This window comes from Trichoderma aggressivum (assembly GCF_033847375.1).
Source record: "Trichoderma aggressivum f. europaeum strain CBS 100526 chromosome Unknown scaffold_002, whole genome shotgun sequence".
Lineage (NCBI taxonomy): Eukaryota > Fungi > Ascomycota > Sordariomycetes > Hypocreales > Hypocreaceae > Trichoderma > Trichoderma aggressivum.
In genome coordinates, this window is record NW_026946368.1 from 1382476 (window position 1) to 1404290 (window position 21815).

Genomic DNA, 21815 nt, shown 5'->3' on the forward strand with positions numbered 1-21815 from the left:
TCCATGATCCAAACTAAGTGCAATATATTTGCAAATACTTGATGAGCCGAAATGCCAAGTTATGGGGGGTTTCCAGATCAAGTATTTACATGTAACCCGCATCTTCTCATCGTTCAATTACCCCCGCAACGACCAGACAACAGGGGTGCTTGTGTCGATAGTATATGGAAGGAATAAAGACGAACTATCCTGCTGGAGACATAAGTAAACGCGCTCAAGCCAATAAGCATAATGAATAGTTCGGAGAGAGTTCAAATAATTAGCATCTTTATGCAGATAGATCCAGTTCGATACGCTTACAATGGTAGGCGTCTCTCTTGTCTCTCTGAGTACATGGCTGTACGTGCGTGATGTTCCACTAAGCTGAGACGCATATAAGCGCTACCACAATCAACCAATCTGTTTCTCATTACACGTTCATAGGCTGTTTCTTTTCACTCTTGCATCGAATTTCTTCGTTTGCAATGGAAGCTTCACGAAATGCCTCGACGAAACATTATTGTAACTGGTGCTACAGGACGACAGGGACGAGCGTTTATACACGCGCTTCTCAGCTCACCGACTGCCACTGACCCAAATGATACAACATACCATGTTTGGGCCGTGACGCGAAATACTACCTCGCCTTCCACGGCATTGCTCCTAGACGCTGAAAAGGCACATGTGAATGACATCACCGCAATTCAAGGCGATCTCAACAATGGCGCAAGAATGAAAGAAATCTTTTCGGAAATAGCTGCCCAGGGCGGCATCTTTGGCGCCTTTATTGTCCTCGCTTATCCGGGCCTTGGAAACAAGAGCGACGAAGAGGAGAGACAAGGCAAGGTAACTCATACCTGCCCCCAAACAGGAACAAGCCGAGGAACATAACCAAACATAAACCGTCGGGGAAATAGATGCTTGCGGGTCTGGCACTCGAGTTTAAACTCGACGCGTTCGTTTATTCGAGCACGATCCCGCCTGGTCCAGATCTAGATGACGCCTTTGATGCGTCTCACCGATCTAAGCGGGAAATCGAGCTTTACTCTAAGAGCCTTGGTGAAAGAGGCTTGAATTGGACGCAAGTACAGAAAAGGACGTAATGGCAATATTACTGCTAATGGGGTACTGCAGGATCGTGCGACCTGGCTTTTTTATGGAAAACTTTGATGGATTTATGGGATCGCTCGCCGTTGCCATTCTTTCCCAAGGACTCAGGAAGGAAACGGATATAGCACTCGTTGTATGTAATGTTCTGCACGGTTCATGCTATGCATTTCATTGACTAATTTCGATTCAGGCATCCCAAGATATTGGCAAAGTTGCTGCTGGAATCTTCCAGGTAGATCCATCCTCACAATAGGAAGCTCATCAGCAAGCGCCCTGCTAACAGAATTGTCACTAGAATCATGGCAGATTCACTCACAAGACGGTTTCTATAACTGGTGGATGTCTATCTATGAACGAAATTCAATCAGCCTATAAAGACGTGTTAGGAAAACAGATGCCTTCTGTTCCCGCCATATTTGCTTGGTTAATTCTCAAGCTGAGCTCCGGTGCTCAGCATGTGTGAGCTTGCCTCCTTGCCAAACTCAACCACCTTATTCGATGTGCTAACCCTTGGTCAGTGCTAAAGAAATTGAGAGAAATTATGATGTGAGAGTTGGCGGAGGATATCCAACTTTTGACGAAGAGGTTGAATTGGCAAAATCGCTCTCTGAGCTGCAGAATTATCGCTCATTTCTCCTCAAACGGAAAGAGTCGAGCCCTTGATTGATGGAAATACGGATTATAGCAAAGTCTGATGCATTGAATTCGATATAACCCTCCAAACATGCTACACAGTAGGATTATGAAGATGTAACTGGAATCAGCTCAAGAGTAATGAGCGTTCCCTCAACGAGAGTTCCTTTGATAGCGCCAGCTTCTCCCTTAGTGTACAAAGACAGCTTAATGAAAATGTCAGGCACCACTCCATTAGCCTCAGCCATCTCCTCCTCAGTAAAAGCCCCTTCAACTCCGTGATAGAGGTAGAAGTGCCTCTTTCCAAACTCGCTGTGGGCAGGCGCTGCGCCCTCCCATTTATATCGCACGACGTTATCCGACACAGTCTCTTCAGCACCAGGCTTGTCGAAAATAGCACTGTAGAGAGGAACTACGTTATCCAACGTCTGCTTGTCCTTGATGAACAGAGAGATTGCAGCAACACCAACAACGCCTGAAGGATGAGACGTATTTTCTGGCGTAGTGGGTGCTCGAAGAGACCTCGGAGTCCGATCAAATGTCCAGAATGGCTGTTGATTGATCAAGATTTGACCTTTGTAGTCGTCAAAGTTGGGTATAGCGTTGGCCCAGATGCGTTTCGATCCGTCTGCCATTGTCCTGGACCCAGGCTCTGGGTCACGGTACTTGATTCCGACTTTGGAATCTTTAATTCTTGCTTGGACAATACGGAACCGTTCTTCCGATGTATTCGTGCCTTCTTCTTCCTCACGGCTCAGGATGGTATGAGCCCAGTGGATGATGTGTCCGTCCGGCTGCTTGCCCCACGGGTGCATTGCTCTATGCCGCGGATTCAAGCCGTCAACAAAGGCAATGAGCTCCAAGTATAGACCGTCTTGGAAGATGATGAGCTTGTTCTCGGTCATGCCGCCCTCGTGCACACCACCGTCGAGGATCGTAAAGGCTTCTGACAGCCATTGAGGAATTGACGTAAGCTGGGCATGTGGAATAAGAAGAATAACATGGTCAAAGGCTGACTCTGGGGTAGATTGAGAAGGCATGACTGCAGATATCTGCTCTGTTTATATCTCGGTACCAACTGTTTGCTATTCTCTCGACTGCGTGTAAGTCAAGTCCACTCTCCACAGGGCTTTTAAGCATGCCCCAAACGGACATTATCACCGCCCATAAACTCCACCGGTTTTTATGGCGAGGTCGCTAAAACTCCGACAGAATCAACCCGAACCAAAGCCTCAATCTAACCCAGCTAGTCCCGTCAGCTATTTCGTGTATTCTTCCTAATTCGGCATACGGCGGTATTCCGAAATTCTTCGAATATTCATCCGATACTCCGTCTCTGAAGTAGAAAAAATCAGCTTCTGATTATAAATTTCTTCCATAAGTGGGTTATGTGGAGGCAGAAAGTATATGTAAGTTGACCCTACAAGTGACGGTTTAGTGTTTGTTTTAATGTGTTGCCAAGTTGATCGAGTGGTTGATCGCCGTAGTATGGGATGTTGCATCTGTATCCGCTAGTGCTCAGAAACCCTCAATATTACTGTATTCACTACAAACGGCCAGCATGAACGATGCTTCAAGTCACCATTCAGCTGTTGAATTAATATCAAATGCTAACATACCACTTTCCGTTGATACAATGAAGATACTTGTGTATTTATGAGACAGTGAATGAAATAGGAACGAGCTGCGACTCCTTGATCGAGATAGTGTCATGTCACTGTGACGTCCTAAAATGGCCCGTAAATCACCACGCCTCAGTGTTATAGTCCCGATTCGGCTTTACACGATTCACCCCAAACGTAATTCCGGCTGAGAAATATTCCTCTCGGAATCGCAGCAACTATCATATTTATTTTGTCGCTTGTCTTGCGTTTGTACAGTATATAAGGGGCATCTTTCTCCCAAGTGAAGGGCTCTTTAAACCAGCACAGTGAAGCTCCATCCTGCGAATCGCCACACAAGTGTCCACCATGTCAGCTCCATCAATCCTCCTCCGCAATGCCACCATCTTGGTGCCAGGCACAACAGAAAGCAAAGCTGTTGCAGCTCTTCGAAATCACTCACTGCTCGTCGAAGGAAACAAGATTGTTCGCATTGAGACTCATATTGATGCCCCGTCTGATAAGACGCAAGTAATCGACTGCACTGGCAAGATCGTGTCTCCTGGATTCATTGATACGCATCACCATGTGTGGCAGACGCAGCTCAAGGGGCGACATGCGGACCATACCTTGCTTGAGTACGTACCTACTGGTATGTTTCGAGCTTCTTCATGTAATGTTGGACCGTTTCGACGTAGTGACTGACATGTTCATTAGGCAATATGCAATCATCCAACTACACTCCTGAAGACATCTTTTGGGGAGAGCTGGGAGGCTGTCTCGAAGCATTGAACGCGGGTACGACCACAGTTGTGGATCACGCACACATGAACTACTCACCAGCTCACAGTAAGTTGTCAAACTATCTCGTGCAAAAGTCACCAGCTGACTCTCCCAGACACAAATGCCATCGCCGCAGCTGCCTCCTCAGGAATTCGCTCCACCTTCTGCTACGCACCCACCACAAGAGTAAAAGAATGGGAGCCCGAAATCACCGTGGACACGGATTTTCTACCAAGCTGGGCGGTCGAACAGGTCGAGGAGCTCATCAAGGCTGGCCCGTACGGCGATGGGCGAGTTAGCGTTGGGCTGGCATTTGACGCCTTGTTCCTCCCGAAGGAGACTGTCACGGATCTGTATCAGCGGTGTCGACAAGCCGGAGCCAAGGTCATTACTTCTCACTACTGTCGCGGTGCAATTTTCGGTGAGTTCTTCCAACTTTATGATTCAATCATTTGAATGATCCTGGGAGAAGCTAACTAGATGGAAAGGCCAACATTCGATTGTGGATATGCTCGAGGGTCATGGAGTTCTTGGTCCAGACATTCTTCTCTCTCATGCAACCAACCTCACAGACGCTGACGCCAAGAAGCTTACTGAAGTCAAGGCCAGCATCTCATCAACGCCAGATACTGAGATCCAGATGGGTCTAGGATATCCAGTCTGCTTCCGCGACGACACCAAGTCCATCAGCTCCCTCGGCGTCGACTGCCACAGCAACAACGGATCCAGTCTGATTAACCAAATGCGACTCGGTCTGCAAGCAGAGCGCGGACTCCGCAACTCCGCTCTCATCGAGGCCGGAAAAGCCCCCAAACACCTCGCCTTGTCTGTCCAAGAAGTCTTCCGCCTGGGAACCATCGGTGGCGCCAGAGCTATCGGCATGGAAGATCAGCTCGGGTCCCTTGAACAAGGCAAGCTCGCCGACATTGTCGTTTTCGACAGCCTCACTCCTGGGATGATTTGCGCTTCCGAGGAAGCTCCCGTGGCTGCAGTTGTGTTGCACTCTTCCATTGCAGATATCGAGACGGTCATTGTGAACGGAAGGATTGTGAAGCAGCGTGGAAGCCTTGTCCCTGTTGATCTTGATCTTTCACTGTCAGATTTGAAGCCTGCCAAGACGCGATTGGAGTGGCCTGATATCGCGCAAGAGCTGCTGAAGAGTCGCCGGCGGGTGATTGAGGCGGGCAAAAAGTCTTGGGGAGGCGATATGGAGAAGGCGTTGGATGGAGTGACCAAGTCGTTTTACATTGATCCCAATAACTTGGCCTGAATTTGTTGAAATTTGGCAAGATTGGACTGGCTATATGATGTAAAATACCAATTGTACCCACACGTCATCTAGCAATCGTCACTCATGAATGTTCATTGATAAAAGCCTTGTGAAATTTGGGTTCCATCCTATGATTCATTACGCTTACAGCCCATCTCACCCATCTTTCCAATAACGCCCATAATGTCAGCATCCAAGAGGGGAGATACCAAAACGCCTTTGCTGGATATCATCTCCCATTCAGCTTGATCGAACAACGTGCGTTCCATCTGCAGGTTCCAAGACCAGCCACTGGCAGGCCAGATTCTTGTTTTCGTTGTGCCTTCTCAGAGTAGCGATGATCTGATTGGCAATGTCCTCAAAGTTGGAAATAGCAAGGGCCAATATGGTGGGGCCGGCACCGGAGAGGCACACGCCGAGGAATCCCGGATGGGTCTTTGGAGACATGGATTCAACAATCTCGCAGAGGCCTGGGATGAGCGTTTGGCGGTAGGGTTGGTGAACCTTGTCTTGCATGGCAAGGTTGATGAGCTCTGGGTCGGGTGGCGATTGGCCGAGAGCAACGGGAAGCAGGGCTATTCGCTGCAAGTTGAATACCTAAAGATTCCGCATGATTAGCTTCTAAAAGCGCTGTGAGCATGTTGGATACTTACCACATCGGAACGCTGGTAGTTTGGCGGTAGGACAGCTCGGGCGTCGTGCGTGGGGACAATGAAGTCGGGAATGATGGCGACGGCCTTGATCTCCTTGTTCCAAGGGAACTTGATGTGGTGACCAATTCCGTGTGGGGGCTCTGGAGGTTGCTTGCCGGTGTCGACTCCTCCTGCTGGTGCAGGCAACACTTCACTCAACGGGATCTCAACTCTTGAAGCATCCTCGGGCTTCAATGGCATCAAATAGGTACCCACGAATCCTCCGAAGAGGGCGGCGCCGACATTGTCAGGATGTCTCTCTGCACGGTGGAGATTGCGTTAGCACGGGTTCCATGGTTGGTATCAATGTATAGCGTAAACCATTCAAGAATAGACGCACCAATCATCAAGCAATAGTCAAACAGCCGGTCCTGATCCAAGTGGTGCAGACCACCAACTTCCTTGCCCAGCATCACGCCAGCAACAACAGCTGCCCCGGAACTTCCCAGTCCCCTGCCCAGCGGAATAGGGTTCTTGATATGGACATGGGTCTCGATCGGGAAGCTGCGCTGATCGTGACATCGCAGGACGTAGAGCGCAACCCTGGTGATGAGGTTGCTCTGCGGATCCAGGCTAATATCGCCAGACTCTTCGCCCTGGCCTTCGTACGTCACCCTGCAGTTGAGGGGATGCTCCGACTTTGTCTTTGAGCGATCGATGGTGACGTGCAGCTCGAGATACATGGACAATGCGAGGCCGATGACGTCGAACCCAGGGCCAATGTTGGCGCTGGAGCACGGAGTCTTGATCACGAATGACTCCATGGCGGCGGGCAGAGACGGCTGTCGGCTTATTCGTATTCGCTCGTCTGGATTCGGTTCAGCGGGCGGGATTCCTCAGAGGAAGAGCAGGGACGGAGATGTATTTTGTCTGCGAGTTCCGGCCACACAGATGTTGAATTGGCTGGCTGGCCAGTTTCTGTTGGCTTGTTGAGGAGATGGAAAGGAAAATGTCTGCCCAAGCCAAGCCATGGCGTTGCGGTTTGACCAGGACCGATAACCGGAGCTCATCTATCGATAGCGGGGCTTATCAGACCCTTGAGACCCCTCCATCGCATGTTCATGTTTGAAAGCTTCCAGGTTCCCTTGCAGAAGAAGGATCATGCGATTTTGTGATTGGGGGATGAACATCTTGCTCTGTTCAATTGACACAAACTGTTATCAACTGCAATGGTGAGCCAACCGGTTGCATTGTCGGGAGATCCCATGCTGAACTACAAGAGATTTAACTACAGTTGCTATCCACCATCAGTTAGCATGAAGCTTTCAATCCTGTGCTATTCCCGCGGGATTGACTTACTATCTGCATTTATTTTGGTGAAAACCCACTTGCTTGTCTACTTAGTAGGTAGTTCGAGCAATACAGCTATGAAGACATGAGTATCGAATTCCGAACTAAAGCTTGACTCGATAGGCGGCCATCAAGTTACTGGCTTGGATAACCAATGACATGCGAGCACATTCAGTACCATCCTAACCTTGCCAGGAGATAATAAAGGATGAGTTGTGCCAAGATGCTAACGTATACCTAAACACTAGCTAATCCGCCTTACTCGCCGAATATGGGAAAAGGTAGTGGGCGTAATATGTACAAGTGCGAAGTTGTAAGGAAGTGCTAATCCTCCGCGTCCTAAAAAGTCGTCCTGATTGGGCGACAACATGAGAGTGCTCGGTGTTTCCAAGACCAAATCCTTCCATGATCTCTTGTTTCCAAATCCCGTCCACCGTACAAATTGGTCTAGAACACGATTACAGATGTTTAGTCAAGCATAGTGCTTATAACGTTAGAACCTTTGAAGACTCGGAGTAAGCCCTAGGACGGAACTCCTAGTCGGCAAAGAGCCATATGTTGTTCAACAGTAGGAAAACTATTAAATACTCTTGAGGAATGCCTCTTCCCCGATCGCTGGTCATTTTTTCTCTGCGAAGAAAAAAGAAGAAGTCAAATACATAACTATACTTTCTCGTCACAAACCGCCATCATCCGTCATGGCAACCCTACAGCCCGAAGATGTTTTCGCACCGGTTCTTCATACCAATCGCCTTGCTCTTACACTCTTTAACATGAATGACGAGGACGACCTTGATTTCGTGGTCATGATGTTCAACATGGAGATGAGTGGAGGTGGTCCCACAGACGGTAATTGGACCGGCAAAGACATACGCCGTCTAAGCTACTCCCTCATGCTGAAACCATCCGATACCCATGGCCGCCTCTCGAAAGGTCCTGCCATATATCTCGCGCGCTTGGAAGGTGCCGCAGGACCACGCATCGGTGTCGTTAATCTCTGTCGGCGCACACCAGAAGTTCCGATCGACTTGGGGTACATGGTTTTGCCAGAGCACCGAAAACGCGGTTACGCCACCGAGGGCGCAACCAGGGTCCTTCGCTATATTACGGAAGACTTTGGCATCAAGGAAATCTGCCTTGTAACGGATGATTCGAATATTCCGTCGATAAAGATTGCCGAAAAGCTAAACATGGTGGATGGCGGATATGTCACGATGAACGGCCACAAGTGCCTTGTTTTTGTATTGCCGGGTATGAAGAAGCTAGAGGGACAAGAGTTTACGTTTTGGGGAGATGGTGAGGAGCCCTCCGTGTAAGTCTCTACCGTAGGTGTCGGAGTATCAGTGAATGGAATGGCGCCTAGGTTTGGACAAGGATATAATGAATTAGAATTGGGCGTTATACAAGCCTTGAAGTTGAGCATATTGATGGCGACTTGTGTTTTCTATCTACATGTACATACATGCCATGTACTTAGTCTTACTCTGCTGTTTAAGCGTTTGAAGAGGCACTCCTGTGAATGAGTTGGATCAGCTCTAGAGTTGCTTACTGTTGCTGGGCCTCTGTCCTATTGATTACGATGCAGTTGCCCCATCACAAAATAGACCAAAATTTTTCAGACTCTGTACTCTGTACTCTATCAATCGATTCTTAGTACGGAGTACTCCAGCTATCAATGCTGGGGCGTCGGCGATTCACCGTTCGGGTTCTCGGGTTCTAATCCATGGATGTTTTAATGGGGCATCACCGCCGGCCACCTACAGATGCATTGCAGCACGAGACCGTTTCGTCCATCCGATATCGCGAAAACAGAAGAATCAAAAGAGTCCCATGCAACGAGAATAACAATTCCTCAGCTCTTGTCATTATGATTCCAAAGAGACCATCGTGTTACCCGCGCTACACGTTATGTATTCTCGTCACCACTCTCACAACGCCGGCAGTACGCTTCTTCGCATGCATGGGGGGCTTCTGTCCTACCACCGCAAGATGCGGTAATCGTACAACCAACGTAGATCAGTTATTGTGGACCGATCAGGCTGCTCGGGAATTAAAACCCCGATGCATCAGGCAGAGAGGCTGCGACTAAGAATAACGGCCGGGCAGGTTTACGAAAAGAAAAAGGCCATCTCAACTGTCAAACGCCTTACGTGTGGATACGATACGATTCCCTCGGAGGTTGACATCTGCCAAGCTTCAACTTACAAGACGTCCCTTGGCAAACGATCCCTCCCGTATTAACTCAGCTCCTCCTCCTTCGCCTCCCTAAAAATCCAACAGGCGTACGGAGTACCGTAAAACAACCCCCCCGGTCAAGCTTTTGCCGGGTCCCTCGGGTCGAAATCGTCGGCCGCAGCGGCGTTGCACACAGCTTTGCCTTATTCGAACAGGAATTATGGGCATTGCCCGGGCATTTGACGTTACTCCGCTGCGGACCTTGGAAAGCTACGTACGTTAGCTAGAGGCTGGGACGCTTGCCCGCATTTTCGTCCGTCTTTTTTTGTTTGTTTGTTTTCATGCATCTTTTCTGTTCGTATATGCTGGTACACGCCGTCACGCGGCAGAAAGGTCGCGGGTGCATACATGTGAAGGATTCCGTCTGTAGAGAGAGAGCTCCAGGACGAATCAAACAACATCCATGTAGCCGTCGTTGAGAGAGCAGAAGAGAAAAAAAAAAGAGCAAACAAAACCAAAACATGCCCGCCAGCCCACCGTTGGGCTTCAACTAACACGCAGCCCACCTCCTCCCTCTCCAGACATACCGCCAGCCCGCCCATTTCTCGTACAACCCGCATCACCTGGCCGGCACACTGCGTCATCAATACGAGCCGGATCGGCACTGCTCGCACTAATCGCGGCTGTGGCGATGCTCTTCCAAGGGTCCCGCGTCTGGGGAAGCTGGTTGGACGACTAGGGGGGGTGGGAGGTTGAGGTTGAGGGAATCGCCCGATGGCCCGGAGAGGGTCGTGCAGAAAGATGTGATGTCTTTTTGACCTGGTATTGGAGCGGGACATGATCGAGAGATCTAGAGTGGAATTGAATGGATCAAGGTGTTCTCGTATGTGACGAGAGTGGACAATTGAGGTATAATTAGATTGTTAGATTGTGAGACTAAGACGAGAGCAGCCGTGAATGAAACGCTGTGGGCAGCCATCTCTAACCCAAAGCCAAGAATACGAGCTTAATTGACGATATCATGATTCCACTCCCAGCAACGCCAACTTGGGGCGGCTTATTTCCAGTCCTCTCGGCTTGCACAGCATCGAGTCCGCTTGCGCCGGACATGGACTCGAAAAGGCCGGTAACTCGTACTTGTATCACCGCAACGAGGTGGCCCGCGCCGCATGTACCACGTACCAACGCGGCGGATCTTGTTCTTTGTCGCCCGCTCTGCTGCTGGCATTCGTAGTACATACTTGTACTAGCCTTGCTAGCATCGTCCGGCAGAACAAACAAGCAGCGAGTCCGGGTTATTATTTCTTACAAGTATTGCTAGAATCTGGTATTTTACGGGGGGGAGACAGTGGAGATACAAGGGGGGGATGTGGTGTTGCTACTATTTGTGGACCGAATCGGCATCAGATGATCGGACACGAACAGCAGAGCCGGACAACTTACCTGAGTGTGTTTGCAGTTGACGAGTCAGTTTGTCTTTGCTGGTCCCTGCTGGCTTTGCTGTAGCTTCTCATGCGTGAGTACTCCGTATGTGTGTACATGTCATGTAGGTAGCCATATACGAGAAGGAGGAGGCGGAAGGACTTGGCGATGGCTGGATACTACGATGCATCGGGAAGGGAGGAGGCAAAAAATCGAGGCTCGACGGGGAAAGCTGGAAGCGGTGATGATGGGCAGGCTGCGTTTGCGCTCGTGTATAAAGGCCGGGCTTGTCCTCGTCTTAGATGGCATCTGCTCAGAACCATCAGCTTCACTCTTCATCTCAGCATCGATAGACTTGCTCCTCCTCGCAACCAATATTACTATTCACACTCAATTCGACTTTCGTTGATATCAATTCGCTCTACACCAGTCAAGATGCAATTGTCCAGCCTCTTCAAGCTCGCTCTCTTCACTGCCGCCGTCTCTGCGGATACCGGTAAGACTTTCCTCCTTCGCATTTCCTCATTACACCCCGTCTTTACTAACAACCATCTCCCGTAGTTTCGTATGATACCGGCTACGACGACGGTTCCCGCTCTCTCAACGTCGTCTCCTGCTCCGACGGCCCCAACGGCCTCGAGACCAGATACCACTGGTCGACCCAGGGCCAGATCCCTCGCTTCCCATACATCGGAGGTGTCCAGGCCGTTGCCGGCTGGAACTCTGCTAGCTGCGGAACCTGCTGGAAGCTGTCGTACAGCGGCCACACCATCTACGTCCTGGCTGTTGACCACGCCGCTGCTGGCTTCAACATTGCGCTCGACGCCATGAATGCTCTGACCGGTGGCCAGGCCGTTGCATTGGGCCGTGTTACTGCTACCGCTAGCCAGGTCGCTGTCAAGAACTGCGGTCTTTAAATCTGCCTCTTTTTTTTTTTTTTTTCGACGAAGATGAAAAAAAAAAACGTGTTAAACCATTTTTGGTTATTGCATTGCATTGTGGTATATGGCGGGATTGCATTGGGCTTGGGTTTTTCTTTTTTTCTTTTATCGTGGGAGTACGGGACGAGACGCATTGGATGTGTAATGAGCACGAAGCACAAGACGACCTAAACGGCATATTATTATTAAATACACAGCACCCTCACCGGGTATCATTAGCATTCTAAACAAATTGTGCCCAGCGTGAATCTGATATGAGAGAAACAGCTTGTCAAAGGCGGGAATCGATGGAGTCTTGTAAGCTGATCGACGTGGCTGGCAGATGGAGATGCATTAGCCGCGAGTTGTTGACGAGTAAGCAGTCACTCATCCTTGGCCACGGAGTAAACATATGCACAGCTCGATTCGTCTAGCTGATGTTACAGTTGTATTGCGGCCGTTTGTCACTCTCAAACTTGTTTCTCATCATCAGCTTCAGATCGACAACACATTGACGTCAGTTAATTCCATTTGTTTGTATCAGCTTACCTTGCAGCTCAGTTTCTGGTTCCCATCACTCCCCAGTCCACTCTGCCTCGATGAACCACATCCTCGACTTCTCCGGTCTCCAAATGTCGTTAAACTTGAACCGATCATCTGCCCTCGCAAACAATTGCCTCCAATCATCCGGCTCCCTCTCCCTGGCGTTTACAGTGACTTGCATGAACAGGTCCAGCGTCCTCATGGTCCTCTCCTCAATGTATCCGGCCGTACCAGGTTCCGGTAAAGCACCGTCGTTGATGATGACCTTTGCTCCTTTCCTTAGCGAAGGGATCAGCGCTCGAAGAATTTGCAGGCAGTATTTGTCTGAAAAGCCGTGAAAGATCATGCGGAAGAAGTAAGCGTCGGCGACAACGGGCTGCGGCGTGAAGAAATCGTGGGTGGTGAGCCCGACTCTCGGTTGGAGATGGTCAGGGACTTTGCCGATGGTGTCCGGGGTGCGCATGCCTGGGGTGTCTTGGACGACGAAGGTGAGATTCGGGAAGGATTCTGCAATGGCGAACGAGATGTAACCCTGGTTGCCACCCATCTAGCACATATATATGTTATCATCCGTCCTGGCGAGGCTTTATATGTCCCTGGAGGGAGTTGCACGGGTATGGCTTACATCGACTACTGTTGCATCTTGAGGGAGCTTGCCCCACGGATATCCTTCAATTACTGATTGCATGGAATAGCCCTCTCCGCTGCCATGGGCTTGCATAGCTAGATTATATCTCCTGGAAAACACTGCATCCTGTTGAATAAAGTCGAACCAAGGAAGATCCTGCTTATACGCGAGATTGACGCCAGTCTCTGTAGACTCTTCGCTCGCAGGCCACTTCTTCATCGCCGGGATGACGTTGGCAACTGGTAGCCACAGGTCGTTGCACATGAAACCAACCCAGTTGCGCAGGGGAGCGTCTTCTCGGATAAGCTGCGAAGTACGTGAATGAGCCACAAATCCCTTTTTGGGCTCTATGAAGATGTTGTTTGTCATTGCGTGGCGGATGAGACGGCGTAGATCGAGCAGGGAGATGTTGAGTCCATTGTTCATCTCCCTGACTTTTGATGTGAGATCTTCATATGAGATGATGCCATCTAGGGGTACAGCGTCGGCAATTTTGAATTCCCATATTGATTGAAGAGAAAGAGTGTTGACACACTGAATAAGTGAGAAGAAATGTGAGCTCCATTCCTTCGGCTCAAGTAGCTGATTGTTGACAAGTAACTTACATCCCAAGCCAAGTACCTCAACCCTTCCTTTGGGCCGAGAGCAATGTCATGCAGCTCCTTGGTTAGAGCTATAAGATGCAATCGAGCCTTGTATGGCTCTTCATCGTCTTGAGAGATGGGAAACTCGACAAGCCCATTGACATCGAACGATGCAGCATCCAGGCCCTTGGCGGTGAGGTGGTCGGTGATAATCTTGGTCTTGGCCGAGATCTCCTCGGACAGAGTCGTCATCCGCTGGACGGAACGTGATGCCATTGTCGGTATTCTGCGTCAATGGGCGACGGGCTGATGGGGTGAGAGCTAAGTCGAGGGATTATTCCACTCCGTTGCTCTCATCGTGTCTCCACCCCTCCTTTTATCCTGAAGCCAATGGTGGATAGGTGTGGTCTTTGGCCGTCGCTTTCCAGCTCCGCGGACGCGGGGAACCTCTGGTGGCACTAGGGAGCGCCAGCCATTACTATGTTAGTAGCTCTACGTGAGGTAAGCGTCGGTATGTTGTGTTTTTGTTTCGATGAAATATCATCAACATGTTTTGATATTTTTTTTATCCAGGTTTTCGGCCTATCACCACATTAAATGGTGTGTAGCCGTGTTGACTATTGTCTGTTAGCTCTCTTCGCACGTCTATTAAATACAGTTCCAATTCTTCTATTGTCCATCCGAGGCCCCGCGTAAAAGGCCGCACGGCAACTCCGTAAAGGGCATCGTGAATCATGCTCCTGTTGTAGAGCCCGCACTTTTTCATGTTGATGTCTTTGGGCCATGTGCCAATGGGTATTTTGAAGGGTATCTCCTCGACGTCGACAAAGCCTCCGTCGGTGACGTTCTTTTTGTTGTGCCGCATCGCTAGCAAGTCGACGCTGAAATTCTCCAGTGCGCGCTTCATCGTCTCGAAGAAGTCTTGGACCTTGTTGCCTTCGCGCACCGTTCCATCATCGCATTTGACTTGGAATTGGAGCTCTTGCAGTTCGATCCATCCGCCAGGTTTCAAGGCTCTATGGTAAAGCCAAATGGTTGTCAGCAAATATCAAAGGTTTCTGTAGCACCGCTATGGCTGAGATACTGAAGCGGACTTACTTGTATGCGCGCGATAGCAACAGAGGCCAATCGCGTATTGAAGAGGTCATATGCCGTATATGGATGTAGTCCAGAGAGGCTTCAGGAATTACCCACTCCGCTTCGGCATCGTCTACTATGAACCGGACGTTTGGCGGTACCCACTGGGGCTGGATGGGACTCAGGTCGATGCCCGTGATTTCGGCTCCTGGATATTCATCTCCCACTGTAGCCAAATTGCGTTGTTAGCGATTGCCCAATGCTTCGGCGCATTACCGGAGAAGCGAAGGAATAGCGAGCTCCTTACTGTCGATGGCCCAGATGCCCGTCCCCGTCCCTATGTCCAAGACATTCTGTGGGTTCTCCAATGGCGCAAAGTGGAGTTTGCCTTGACACAGATGCAGCACCATGGCATGCTTCATGTCCTCCCTCTCCTGCTCCGGCTCGTCGTTGGGGAACTGATATCTCCCCTCCTGAAAGCGGTGGTAGCGCCTGTTGTTCTCGAATTCGTAGTCGCGCACGGCGCTGCACACCGAGGTAGACGCTCGCGACGCCAAATCGGACTCGTAGCCGCCATCGCTGGCCGTGTCGTCGTCTGCTTCGATGCCCGCATCCGACGTCGGGTCTGAGACGAGCGGCGCCTGGAGCGGCTCAAGCCTCGCCGACGCTGCGGTTACCTCAGCTGGACTGGTGGTGCGAGGCTTCTTCGTCGGCGTTGATACGGGCGATGTTTCGTCGTGACCATGCTTGCCCGAGGCTTCCCCCGGCTTGTCCTTGTCCATTGTATTGTCGCACTCGCTTGTTCTTGTCCAGGGCGGGCGGATGCGCGGGCGGTGACACGGCGAAACTGCTCACTATGTGCTCGCCAACGGGCCGCTGGTAACTTGTCAGAATCGCGACGTGGGATCGCGCCCAAAACAGGAAGAAATATCTGACCTTAGTCAGTCATCTGCGCAGCGCATGCGCTCGTGGTCAGATTGGCATTGGATGTTAAATTGACGTCGACAGGGGATCAAGATGCGGGTCATCAAAGAGCCCAATCACGCAGTGGCGCATCGTCACTTTTAATTGCCGACAGCCCCGGGGCAAGTGAAGCGACGGTGCCATTGAGTGCTCCCGCCCATCGTTTTAGCAGCGCGCTGCAGCTTGCGCAAGCTTCCCGTCGTGCTAGGGGAGACGATCCGTTCACAAGGCTCGACTGTAACGCTGCTAAATGCAATCTTCAACGTTACTATCCCTTCGAGTGCGATAAGGCACCACCTAAGTACTCTTAAAAGCAGTAGCCAATCAAAGAGTCAGACATCAAGGATTCTCCCCTCAATCTAGAAGAAAGATGGATGCGGTACTTAGGTGGTGCCTTATCGCACTCGAAGGGATGTATCTTGATTCGTGGATGTTATTTTGCCCCCTCCGGCACGGGCCGTGGACTGGCTCTAGATTCAACAGATAGAAATGGCATGGACTGTCCATCATCCAACAGACGATACATACATACATGCACATTTGATGGCTACTGGTTCTTCTCCTTCTCCTCCTCCGTCGACTCTGGCTGCGGCTTGTCCTTCCCCTTGAAGTACGTCAGGACCCCGCCAACACCGCCAACACCAGCTACAGCGCCTCCAGCAGTCTGAGCTGCGCCAGCCAGCACGCCCACTCCGTATCCTCCAGCGGCAGCGCTCTGCAATGTTGCGAAAATGCTCCCAGCGGCAACGCTGCCAAAGCTCGCATGTATGGCTGATGCAGCAGAAGCTAGAATAGCACGGGCAATAGTCAGTAAGTGATTTGATGAACATTATAGGTATGGATACTTTTAGAGCGTGGAACTCTTATGGATGGGAGCTGGAGATTCACTTACAGGCAGCTATCCCTGCTGGTGTAAAGCCTGCTGCTCCAGCGAGGCCCATGATCGGAGCTGTAAGAACCGCGGGAGCAGCAACAACGAGAAGCCCAGTTCCAGTAGCTACGGTGGCTGCAGCGAGGAGAGGATTCTCCCAGGCTGCCTTGCCGAGCTGTGTGATTATTCATGTTGGCTCGGTCCTGTGTGCAAATATCCATTGACGGGTAATAGATGCTATACTCACCTGCTGAGCCGCTGCTTGGGCGTTGCCCATGAAGTTCGTCGAGCCTTCATGTTGTTCGCTGTCCTGATTCGAGCATGTACATGTACATGTAGCTTTATCCGTCCCAGCGACCTCAGAAGTATCTCGTATCGCAGTGTTTATGCTCGAACACTCGCCGACTATCTCATCGTTCGTGACAGCATCTCCAGCCCTAGAGTGAGTTGTTGCTTCGATCGGTGCGTCTTTGCCGCCAGTCATTCTGATTTCGACGTGAGTGCAGCCTTCTTGCGCTGCTTCGGATGGACTTGCGGCCTTATTGTTCAAGTTTCCTTGCTTCTCTATCGTAGATTGGTCGCTGAGGCGTGCTGCGATGGACTGGTTGATATTGTCAGTATGCACGCTCGGTCGGGTTTGAATCGGTGATACATGATTCTGACATGAACACACATGTCACTTGACTATGATGCTGTGTTACCCACATAGATGCCGGTCTGAACATTTCCGATGGCGTGATGAATGCCTCCTGCGTTGGCATGCTTGGACAGCTCGTGCTGCGCGGTTGCCAACCCTCCTCGAATTTGAGAAAGAAGAGACATTTCTCGCGCTCTCACGTTTTGTTGCAATAGAAGTAACGATGTTGTGAATTTAATCGACGCAACTCACTGTTACGATACGATGCCAACATCTACGAGATGGCGATGTTGGGATGAAAGAGGGTGACAACCAGAAGTTTGGTAGAGGTGCCTGTCAGGGTAAAAAAAGAGGTACGGCCAGGAATAAGATTTCTCCCCTCCATTTCACTCAGGTTCACTTCGGGTTGTTTTATCAGGCAGCTTTCCTGGTAGGCAAGGGGCTGCATTCAATTGGGGGGGCTGCCAATGGTGGCCTGGGAGGCCTACCATGCATACGGCCGTGAGGCGGAATCCAAAATGTCTTTATGACCATGCAAGCCAGGATCTGGAGATTGAAACTTTACTTTCCCTGTATTTCTCGTTCTTAGACTTACCAAGGATAAAAATACCTGTACGTTAGACGTGTGAACTTTGCATTACACGTCATAACAAACGTGGATTTCCATCTCAAACGCCAACGAAGCAGCATAAGCGCCCTTGTGAGATCCAATCACATGTGATAGATCCGTATATCAAGCCAAATAACAGCCGAGCCTCAATCCAAGCAATCAAGTGGCTGAAGCTCCCAGCCAAGCCAGAATGCCACCTCCAATACCTCCCACGGCCGCTGTAACCCCCCCTACGGCTTGAACGATGCCAGTCAAGATCCCGAGGCCGTATCCTCCAGCTGCAGCGCTCTGCATCACCGCAAAGGAGCTTCCAGCAGCAACACTGCCCATGCCCGCTTGTGCGCCTGATGCAATCGAAGCTATAATATGTCATGAATAGTTAGTAGATGCGCAATGGTAATTGCTGTAGACGAAAAAGCCCCATTTAAAGGCCAACGGGACGACTGTCATACCTGCGGCGATGCCTCCAGAGGTAAAGCCCATCAGTCCAGCAATGCCCATAATCGGGGCCGTAATAATAGCAGGAACGGCAGCAATCAAGATTCCAGTGCCAGCAACTGCGATTGGCACTGGGTGTTGCTTCACGATATCGGCAACCTTGACGAATGTTAGTAACTAATAAGTAAGGATGTGTTCATGTCAAAGTCGTAAATCATGTACCTGCTGAGCAGCCGGTCCCGATGCTGCCTTTAGCATTTCCTCACGAGCTCGATCGATGTTTTCTTTGGTGGTATGCTACGTTCAGTTAGTTGGTTACACATCAAAAGACGAAGGGCTTGGGCATTGTACCTGGCTGATGTGCTGTACGGCAGTACCGACGCCATCCCGAACTATCTGGACACCATGATGGATGTTTTCCTGATTGACATGCTGGACAAATACCATCAGTGGCCCGAACGTTGAAAGCGTAATATGACAGTCCGTGAAACAGGGCCTTGGAGAAATACCTGGCCAATTTGCTGGGTTGCCATTCCAATGCCGTCCCGAGCCATCTGGAGACCGTGGTTGATGTTCTCTGGGGTGACGTGCTGTGTACATATGTTAGGCCTCCTAAGTCCAGAACAAGTCGGATGAGACAGTCGGTCTTGAAAACATACCTGGTTGATCTGCTGCGCTGCGACATTGATACCGCCACGAGCTATTTGGATTCCGTGGTTGATGTTTTCCGGGGTAACATGCTAGGTACATTTAGCCACAAGGGTAAAACGACTCAGGCGAGGCAGTAAATCTTGAAGACAAACCTGGTTGATCTGCTGAGCCGCAAAATCAATACCCTCTCGGGCCATCTGGATTCCATGATTGATGTTCTCTGGAGTGACATGCTGGGAACAGTCAGTTGTCTGGATGCGAAACTGGTAAGGACAGTTCAACGATGTACCTGGTTGATTTGCTCCGCTGCGTGGCCAAGGCCGTCTCGGGCTATCTGGAAGCCACGGTTGATGTTTTCAGGAGTGATGTGTCGAGCAGCTTCCTGTTGGGCATGGGCCAAACCATTGGCGATATCGTCGAAAAATCCCATTTTGCTCTTTGTATGGCATCTAACAGGAAACAAAACAGAGCACGAGAAGTAGCTACCTATACGCCAAACACAACGTGAGGTTGGTCAAAGGTGGTAAAGGTGAAGTGAAGGAGGGAGAAAAATAATAAAAACAGCATCACGAATTTTGGCCCTCGTTTGCCTCTACCCCTCCCCGCCTGCAGGTGTTGCAATTTCGGCCATACAGGTGACAGCAGCTGTTTTGAGAGTGCGTGTTGATGCGGGAGGCCTACCAGGCGGTTGAATACGTGTTTGCACTTTATGTACGTGAAAATCCTGAAAAAAAAAAAAAAAAAAACAGGAATGAGGTGCATACATTGAAGTTATATGAGCATCGGGATGGTGTTAAGCCATTGTTTGCGTGGCAAAGTATCTAAATTGTATGAAAGATGGAGGAACCTTGAAGATGAAGTAGATGACCGCTCTTGGAATATCTCCAGCTTTAACACGATGACGCTCGAGCTCTCTTTTTTCACTCTCCATCGTTCTTCTTTCGTAATTTACCTACATACATATATATCTCTACCAAGTTCACTCACACTGATGTCCTTTATAGAGGGGGGTTCAGTAATTGTGCAGTCTTCCTTGCTCTGTTTGTACATGTATCATCTACCGCTCCCAACCACTACCTACCTCTTTAGCCAGCTTCTGATTCGTCCGCTGTCTCATATGCTTAATGAAGCAGCCAATAGATGATCGCCCGTATCCAACTAGCCAGATGTTATTTAGATCGCCGACGAAGAGGAGCTGATGCTTGCGGAAAGGGAGCTAAGAAGGTTCTGACTAGTTCGCGGTTAGCACGCCTGCAATGGAATAGATAACGACAGAGACTTGAGATGATCTCTAACCTTTTATTCACTTTGGTTCTTGCGCTGTCCGTTGCTAACGTGATGAAGAACTTCGTGTAACTTGCCATTTGGGCGGCCTACCATCACCATGAATTGCAACGAGCTGCAGGAAAACACCATCGGGGAGCGGTATATGATCAAGCGCCCCAAAGCGCTTCAATGGTTTCACAACGGCCGACTGGTGAAGCAGAGCGAAGAGGAGAGACAAGCTGGCCGCTTTGAGCTCTTCCTCGACTTACTTTGTACGTCAAATGAGATATGAACTAACAGAAAATCTTTATTTAACACATTTCCCCCCTGCCGGGATCCAGATGTCGCCATTGTCGCAAACTTCAGCGATGACCTCGCCGAGAATCCAGATGGGCAACATCTCGCCAAATACATCCTCATCTTCGCGCCGGCATGGCACATATGGGTAGACCTCCGCGAAATCATGAACTCGTACTACACCGATGATCTCTTACAGCGACTCGTCATCTTATGGGTCATGGCGCTCTTGGTGCTCTACGCAAACAACGCTCGCCTGGTTGATGAAGATTTATCCGCGATGCAAACGACGGCGGGTGCATACGTCGTCGCTCGGTTTACCACCATGTGCACCTTTCTCATCTGTTCTTTCGCCAGCTACCAGCATCGCACGCAGGCGCGCATCATGGCTATATTCATGTTCATCGGTCTCTTCCTTACGATACCGCTCTTTTTCGAAGATGTCAGCATTGGGGCCAAAATCGCCGTGGTCGCAGTCATAATTTTCTACCAGGAATTCACTTGGTCGCTCACGCTGAGTCCATGGCTTAAGCGCAAGCTGAAGCTCACATACAGCACGGCGGTCGACATTGCTCACGAAATTGACCGCATGGCGGCGTTCTTCATCATCATTCTGGGTGAATTTGTCTACAGCGTGATTGTCGGAGACCCAGCCGGCGTCGGTTTAACACTGGGCTATGCCAAAGCTGCTTTCACCCTCATTATCGCGTTTTGTCTCAACTGGATTTACGTCAGCGGCGACGGAAGCTTAGAGGCGACGCACCCAATTCGACGATCTGCCTGGACGGCCTTTGCGTTCTTTCTTCTTCATCTACCGCTTTCTGCGTCTTTTTTGATTGGTGGTCACATTGCCGCTATAAGTACAAGACTAGACGAATTCGAAGATGGACAGCGGTGGCTCTTGGGAGGGGGTTTGGGAGTCGGCATGTTCTGTCTTTGGATATACGGCATGCTCTATCGCACACACGACGAAGATTGCCTGATCATGTCGAAAACGCCTCGAATAGGCATGCGTCTGGTCGTTGCCATAATTCTTCTTTCGCTACCTGCGACGAACAATGATCTATCCACGACGGACTTTATGGCAGTGGTCATGTCACTCTTTGCGTTCTTGGTCATATGGGAAACGATTGGAGGACTATTGAAGGGCGCTCAGGTCTTTGAGCCTTGGACTGATAGGAATCCGCCTTTAAGCGATTCTGAGACTGGCGAGTGAGCGATGAATCGTGGCGGACGGAGGATAGGATAATCAAGGTAACGAATGATTTACCTTGATATTAATAGTAATAACATACCCACGCGGGTGTAAAGCGCCAACACATGTAGCTACAACCCATACCACCAACTCAAGAGAGAACGTAAAACAATTCGCTTG

General features: G+C 50.0%; 11 protein-coding genes across 11 annotated transcripts; 5 read left to right on the top strand and 6 right to left on the bottom strand.

Moving 5' to 3' along the window:
- Nucleotides 1-480: 480 nt before the first annotated feature.
- Triagg1_789 (uncharacterized protein) lies at nucleotides 481-1342 on the top strand (the record flags this gene model as incomplete). The annotated part of the gene is made up of 4 exons (XM_062895074.1): nucleotides 481-825; nucleotides 897-991; nucleotides 1114-1222; nucleotides 1280-1342. 4 exons carry the CDS (start codon nucleotides 481-483, stop codon nucleotides 1340-1342), a joined length of 612 nt encoding a protein of 203 aa, XP_062760013.1.
- A 487-nt stretch (nucleotides 1343-1829) lies between these two features.
- Triagg1_790 (uncharacterized protein) lies at nucleotides 1830-2762 on the bottom strand (the record flags this gene model as incomplete). The annotated part of the gene is made up of 1 exon (XM_062895085.1): nucleotides 1830-2762. The coding sequence occupies one exon, from the start codon at nucleotides 2760-2762 to the stop codon at nucleotides 1830-1832; it is 933 nt and encodes a 310-aa protein (XP_062760014.1).
- A 930-nt stretch (nucleotides 2763-3692) lies between these two features.
- Nucleotides 3693-5376, top strand: Triagg1_791 (uncharacterized protein; the record flags this gene model as incomplete). Its single annotated transcript, XM_062895096.1, has 4 exons — nucleotides 3693-3975; nucleotides 4041-4172; nucleotides 4222-4527; nucleotides 4595-5376. The coding sequence occupies 4 exons, from the start codon at nucleotides 3693-3695 to the stop codon at nucleotides 5374-5376; spliced, it is 1503 nt and encodes a 500-aa protein (XP_062760015.1).
- A 240-nt stretch (nucleotides 5377-5616) lies between these two features.
- On the bottom strand, nucleotides 5617-6832 carry Triagg1_792 (uncharacterized protein; the record flags this gene model as incomplete). Its single annotated transcript, XM_062895107.1, has 3 exons — nucleotides 5617-5973; nucleotides 6030-6328; nucleotides 6409-6832. The coding sequence occupies 3 exons, from the start codon at nucleotides 6830-6832 to the stop codon at nucleotides 5617-5619; spliced, it is 1080 nt and encodes a 359-aa protein (XP_062760016.1).
- A 1224-nt stretch (nucleotides 6833-8056) lies between these two features.
- Nucleotides 8057-8674, top strand: Triagg1_793 (uncharacterized protein; the record flags this gene model as incomplete). Its single annotated transcript, XM_062895118.1, has 1 exon — nucleotides 8057-8674. One exon carries the CDS (start codon nucleotides 8057-8059, stop codon nucleotides 8672-8674), a length of 618 nt encoding a protein of 205 aa, XP_062760017.1.
- Nucleotides 8675-11390: 2716 nt separating this feature from the next.
- Triagg1_794 (uncharacterized protein) lies at nucleotides 11391-11872 on the top strand (the record flags this gene model as incomplete). The annotated part of the gene is made up of 2 exons (XM_062895129.1): nucleotides 11391-11451; nucleotides 11517-11872. The coding sequence occupies 2 exons, from the start codon at nucleotides 11391-11393 to the stop codon at nucleotides 11870-11872; spliced, it is 417 nt and encodes a 138-aa protein (XP_062760018.1).
- Nucleotides 11873-12449: 577 nt separating this feature from the next.
- Nucleotides 12450-13906, bottom strand: Triagg1_795 (uncharacterized protein; the record flags this gene model as incomplete). Its single annotated transcript, XM_062895135.1, has 3 exons — nucleotides 12450-12965; nucleotides 13044-13580; nucleotides 13652-13906. The coding sequence occupies 3 exons, from the start codon at nucleotides 13904-13906 to the stop codon at nucleotides 12450-12452; spliced, it is 1308 nt and encodes a 435-aa protein (XP_062760019.1).
- Nucleotides 13907-14195: 289 nt separating this feature from the next.
- Nucleotides 14196-15489, bottom strand: Triagg1_796 (uncharacterized protein; the record flags this gene model as incomplete). Its single annotated transcript, XM_062895136.1, has 3 exons — nucleotides 14196-14646; nucleotides 14729-14933; nucleotides 15015-15489. 3 exons carry the CDS (start codon nucleotides 15487-15489, stop codon nucleotides 14196-14198), a joined length of 1131 nt encoding a protein of 376 aa, XP_062760020.1.
- Nucleotides 15490-16217: 728 nt separating this feature from the next.
- On the bottom strand, nucleotides 16218-17363 carry Triagg1_797 (uncharacterized protein; the record flags this gene model as incomplete). Its single annotated transcript, XM_062895137.1, has 4 exons — nucleotides 16218-16456; nucleotides 16563-16716; nucleotides 16789-17142; nucleotides 17247-17363. The coding sequence occupies 4 exons, from the start codon at nucleotides 17361-17363 to the stop codon at nucleotides 16218-16220; spliced, it is 864 nt and encodes a 287-aa protein (XP_062760021.1).
- A 584-nt stretch (nucleotides 17364-17947) lies between these two features.
- Nucleotides 17948-19307, bottom strand: Triagg1_798 (uncharacterized protein; the record flags this gene model as incomplete). Its single annotated transcript, XM_062895138.1, has 8 exons — nucleotides 17948-18147; nucleotides 18241-18385; nucleotides 18449-18523; nucleotides 18578-18658; nucleotides 18736-18816; nucleotides 18886-18966; nucleotides 19030-19110; nucleotides 19167-19307. The coding sequence occupies 8 exons, from the start codon at nucleotides 19305-19307 to the stop codon at nucleotides 17948-17950; spliced, it is 885 nt and encodes a 294-aa protein (XP_062760022.1).
- A 954-nt stretch (nucleotides 19308-20261) lies between these two features.
- On the top strand, nucleotides 20262-21656 carry Triagg1_799 (uncharacterized protein; the record flags this gene model as incomplete). The annotated part of the gene is made up of 2 exons (XM_062895139.1): nucleotides 20262-20415; nucleotides 20485-21656. The coding sequence occupies 2 exons, from the start codon at nucleotides 20262-20264 to the stop codon at nucleotides 21654-21656; spliced, it is 1326 nt and encodes a 441-aa protein (XP_062760023.1).
- Between the last annotated feature and the right edge of the window lie 159 nt (nucleotides 21657-21815).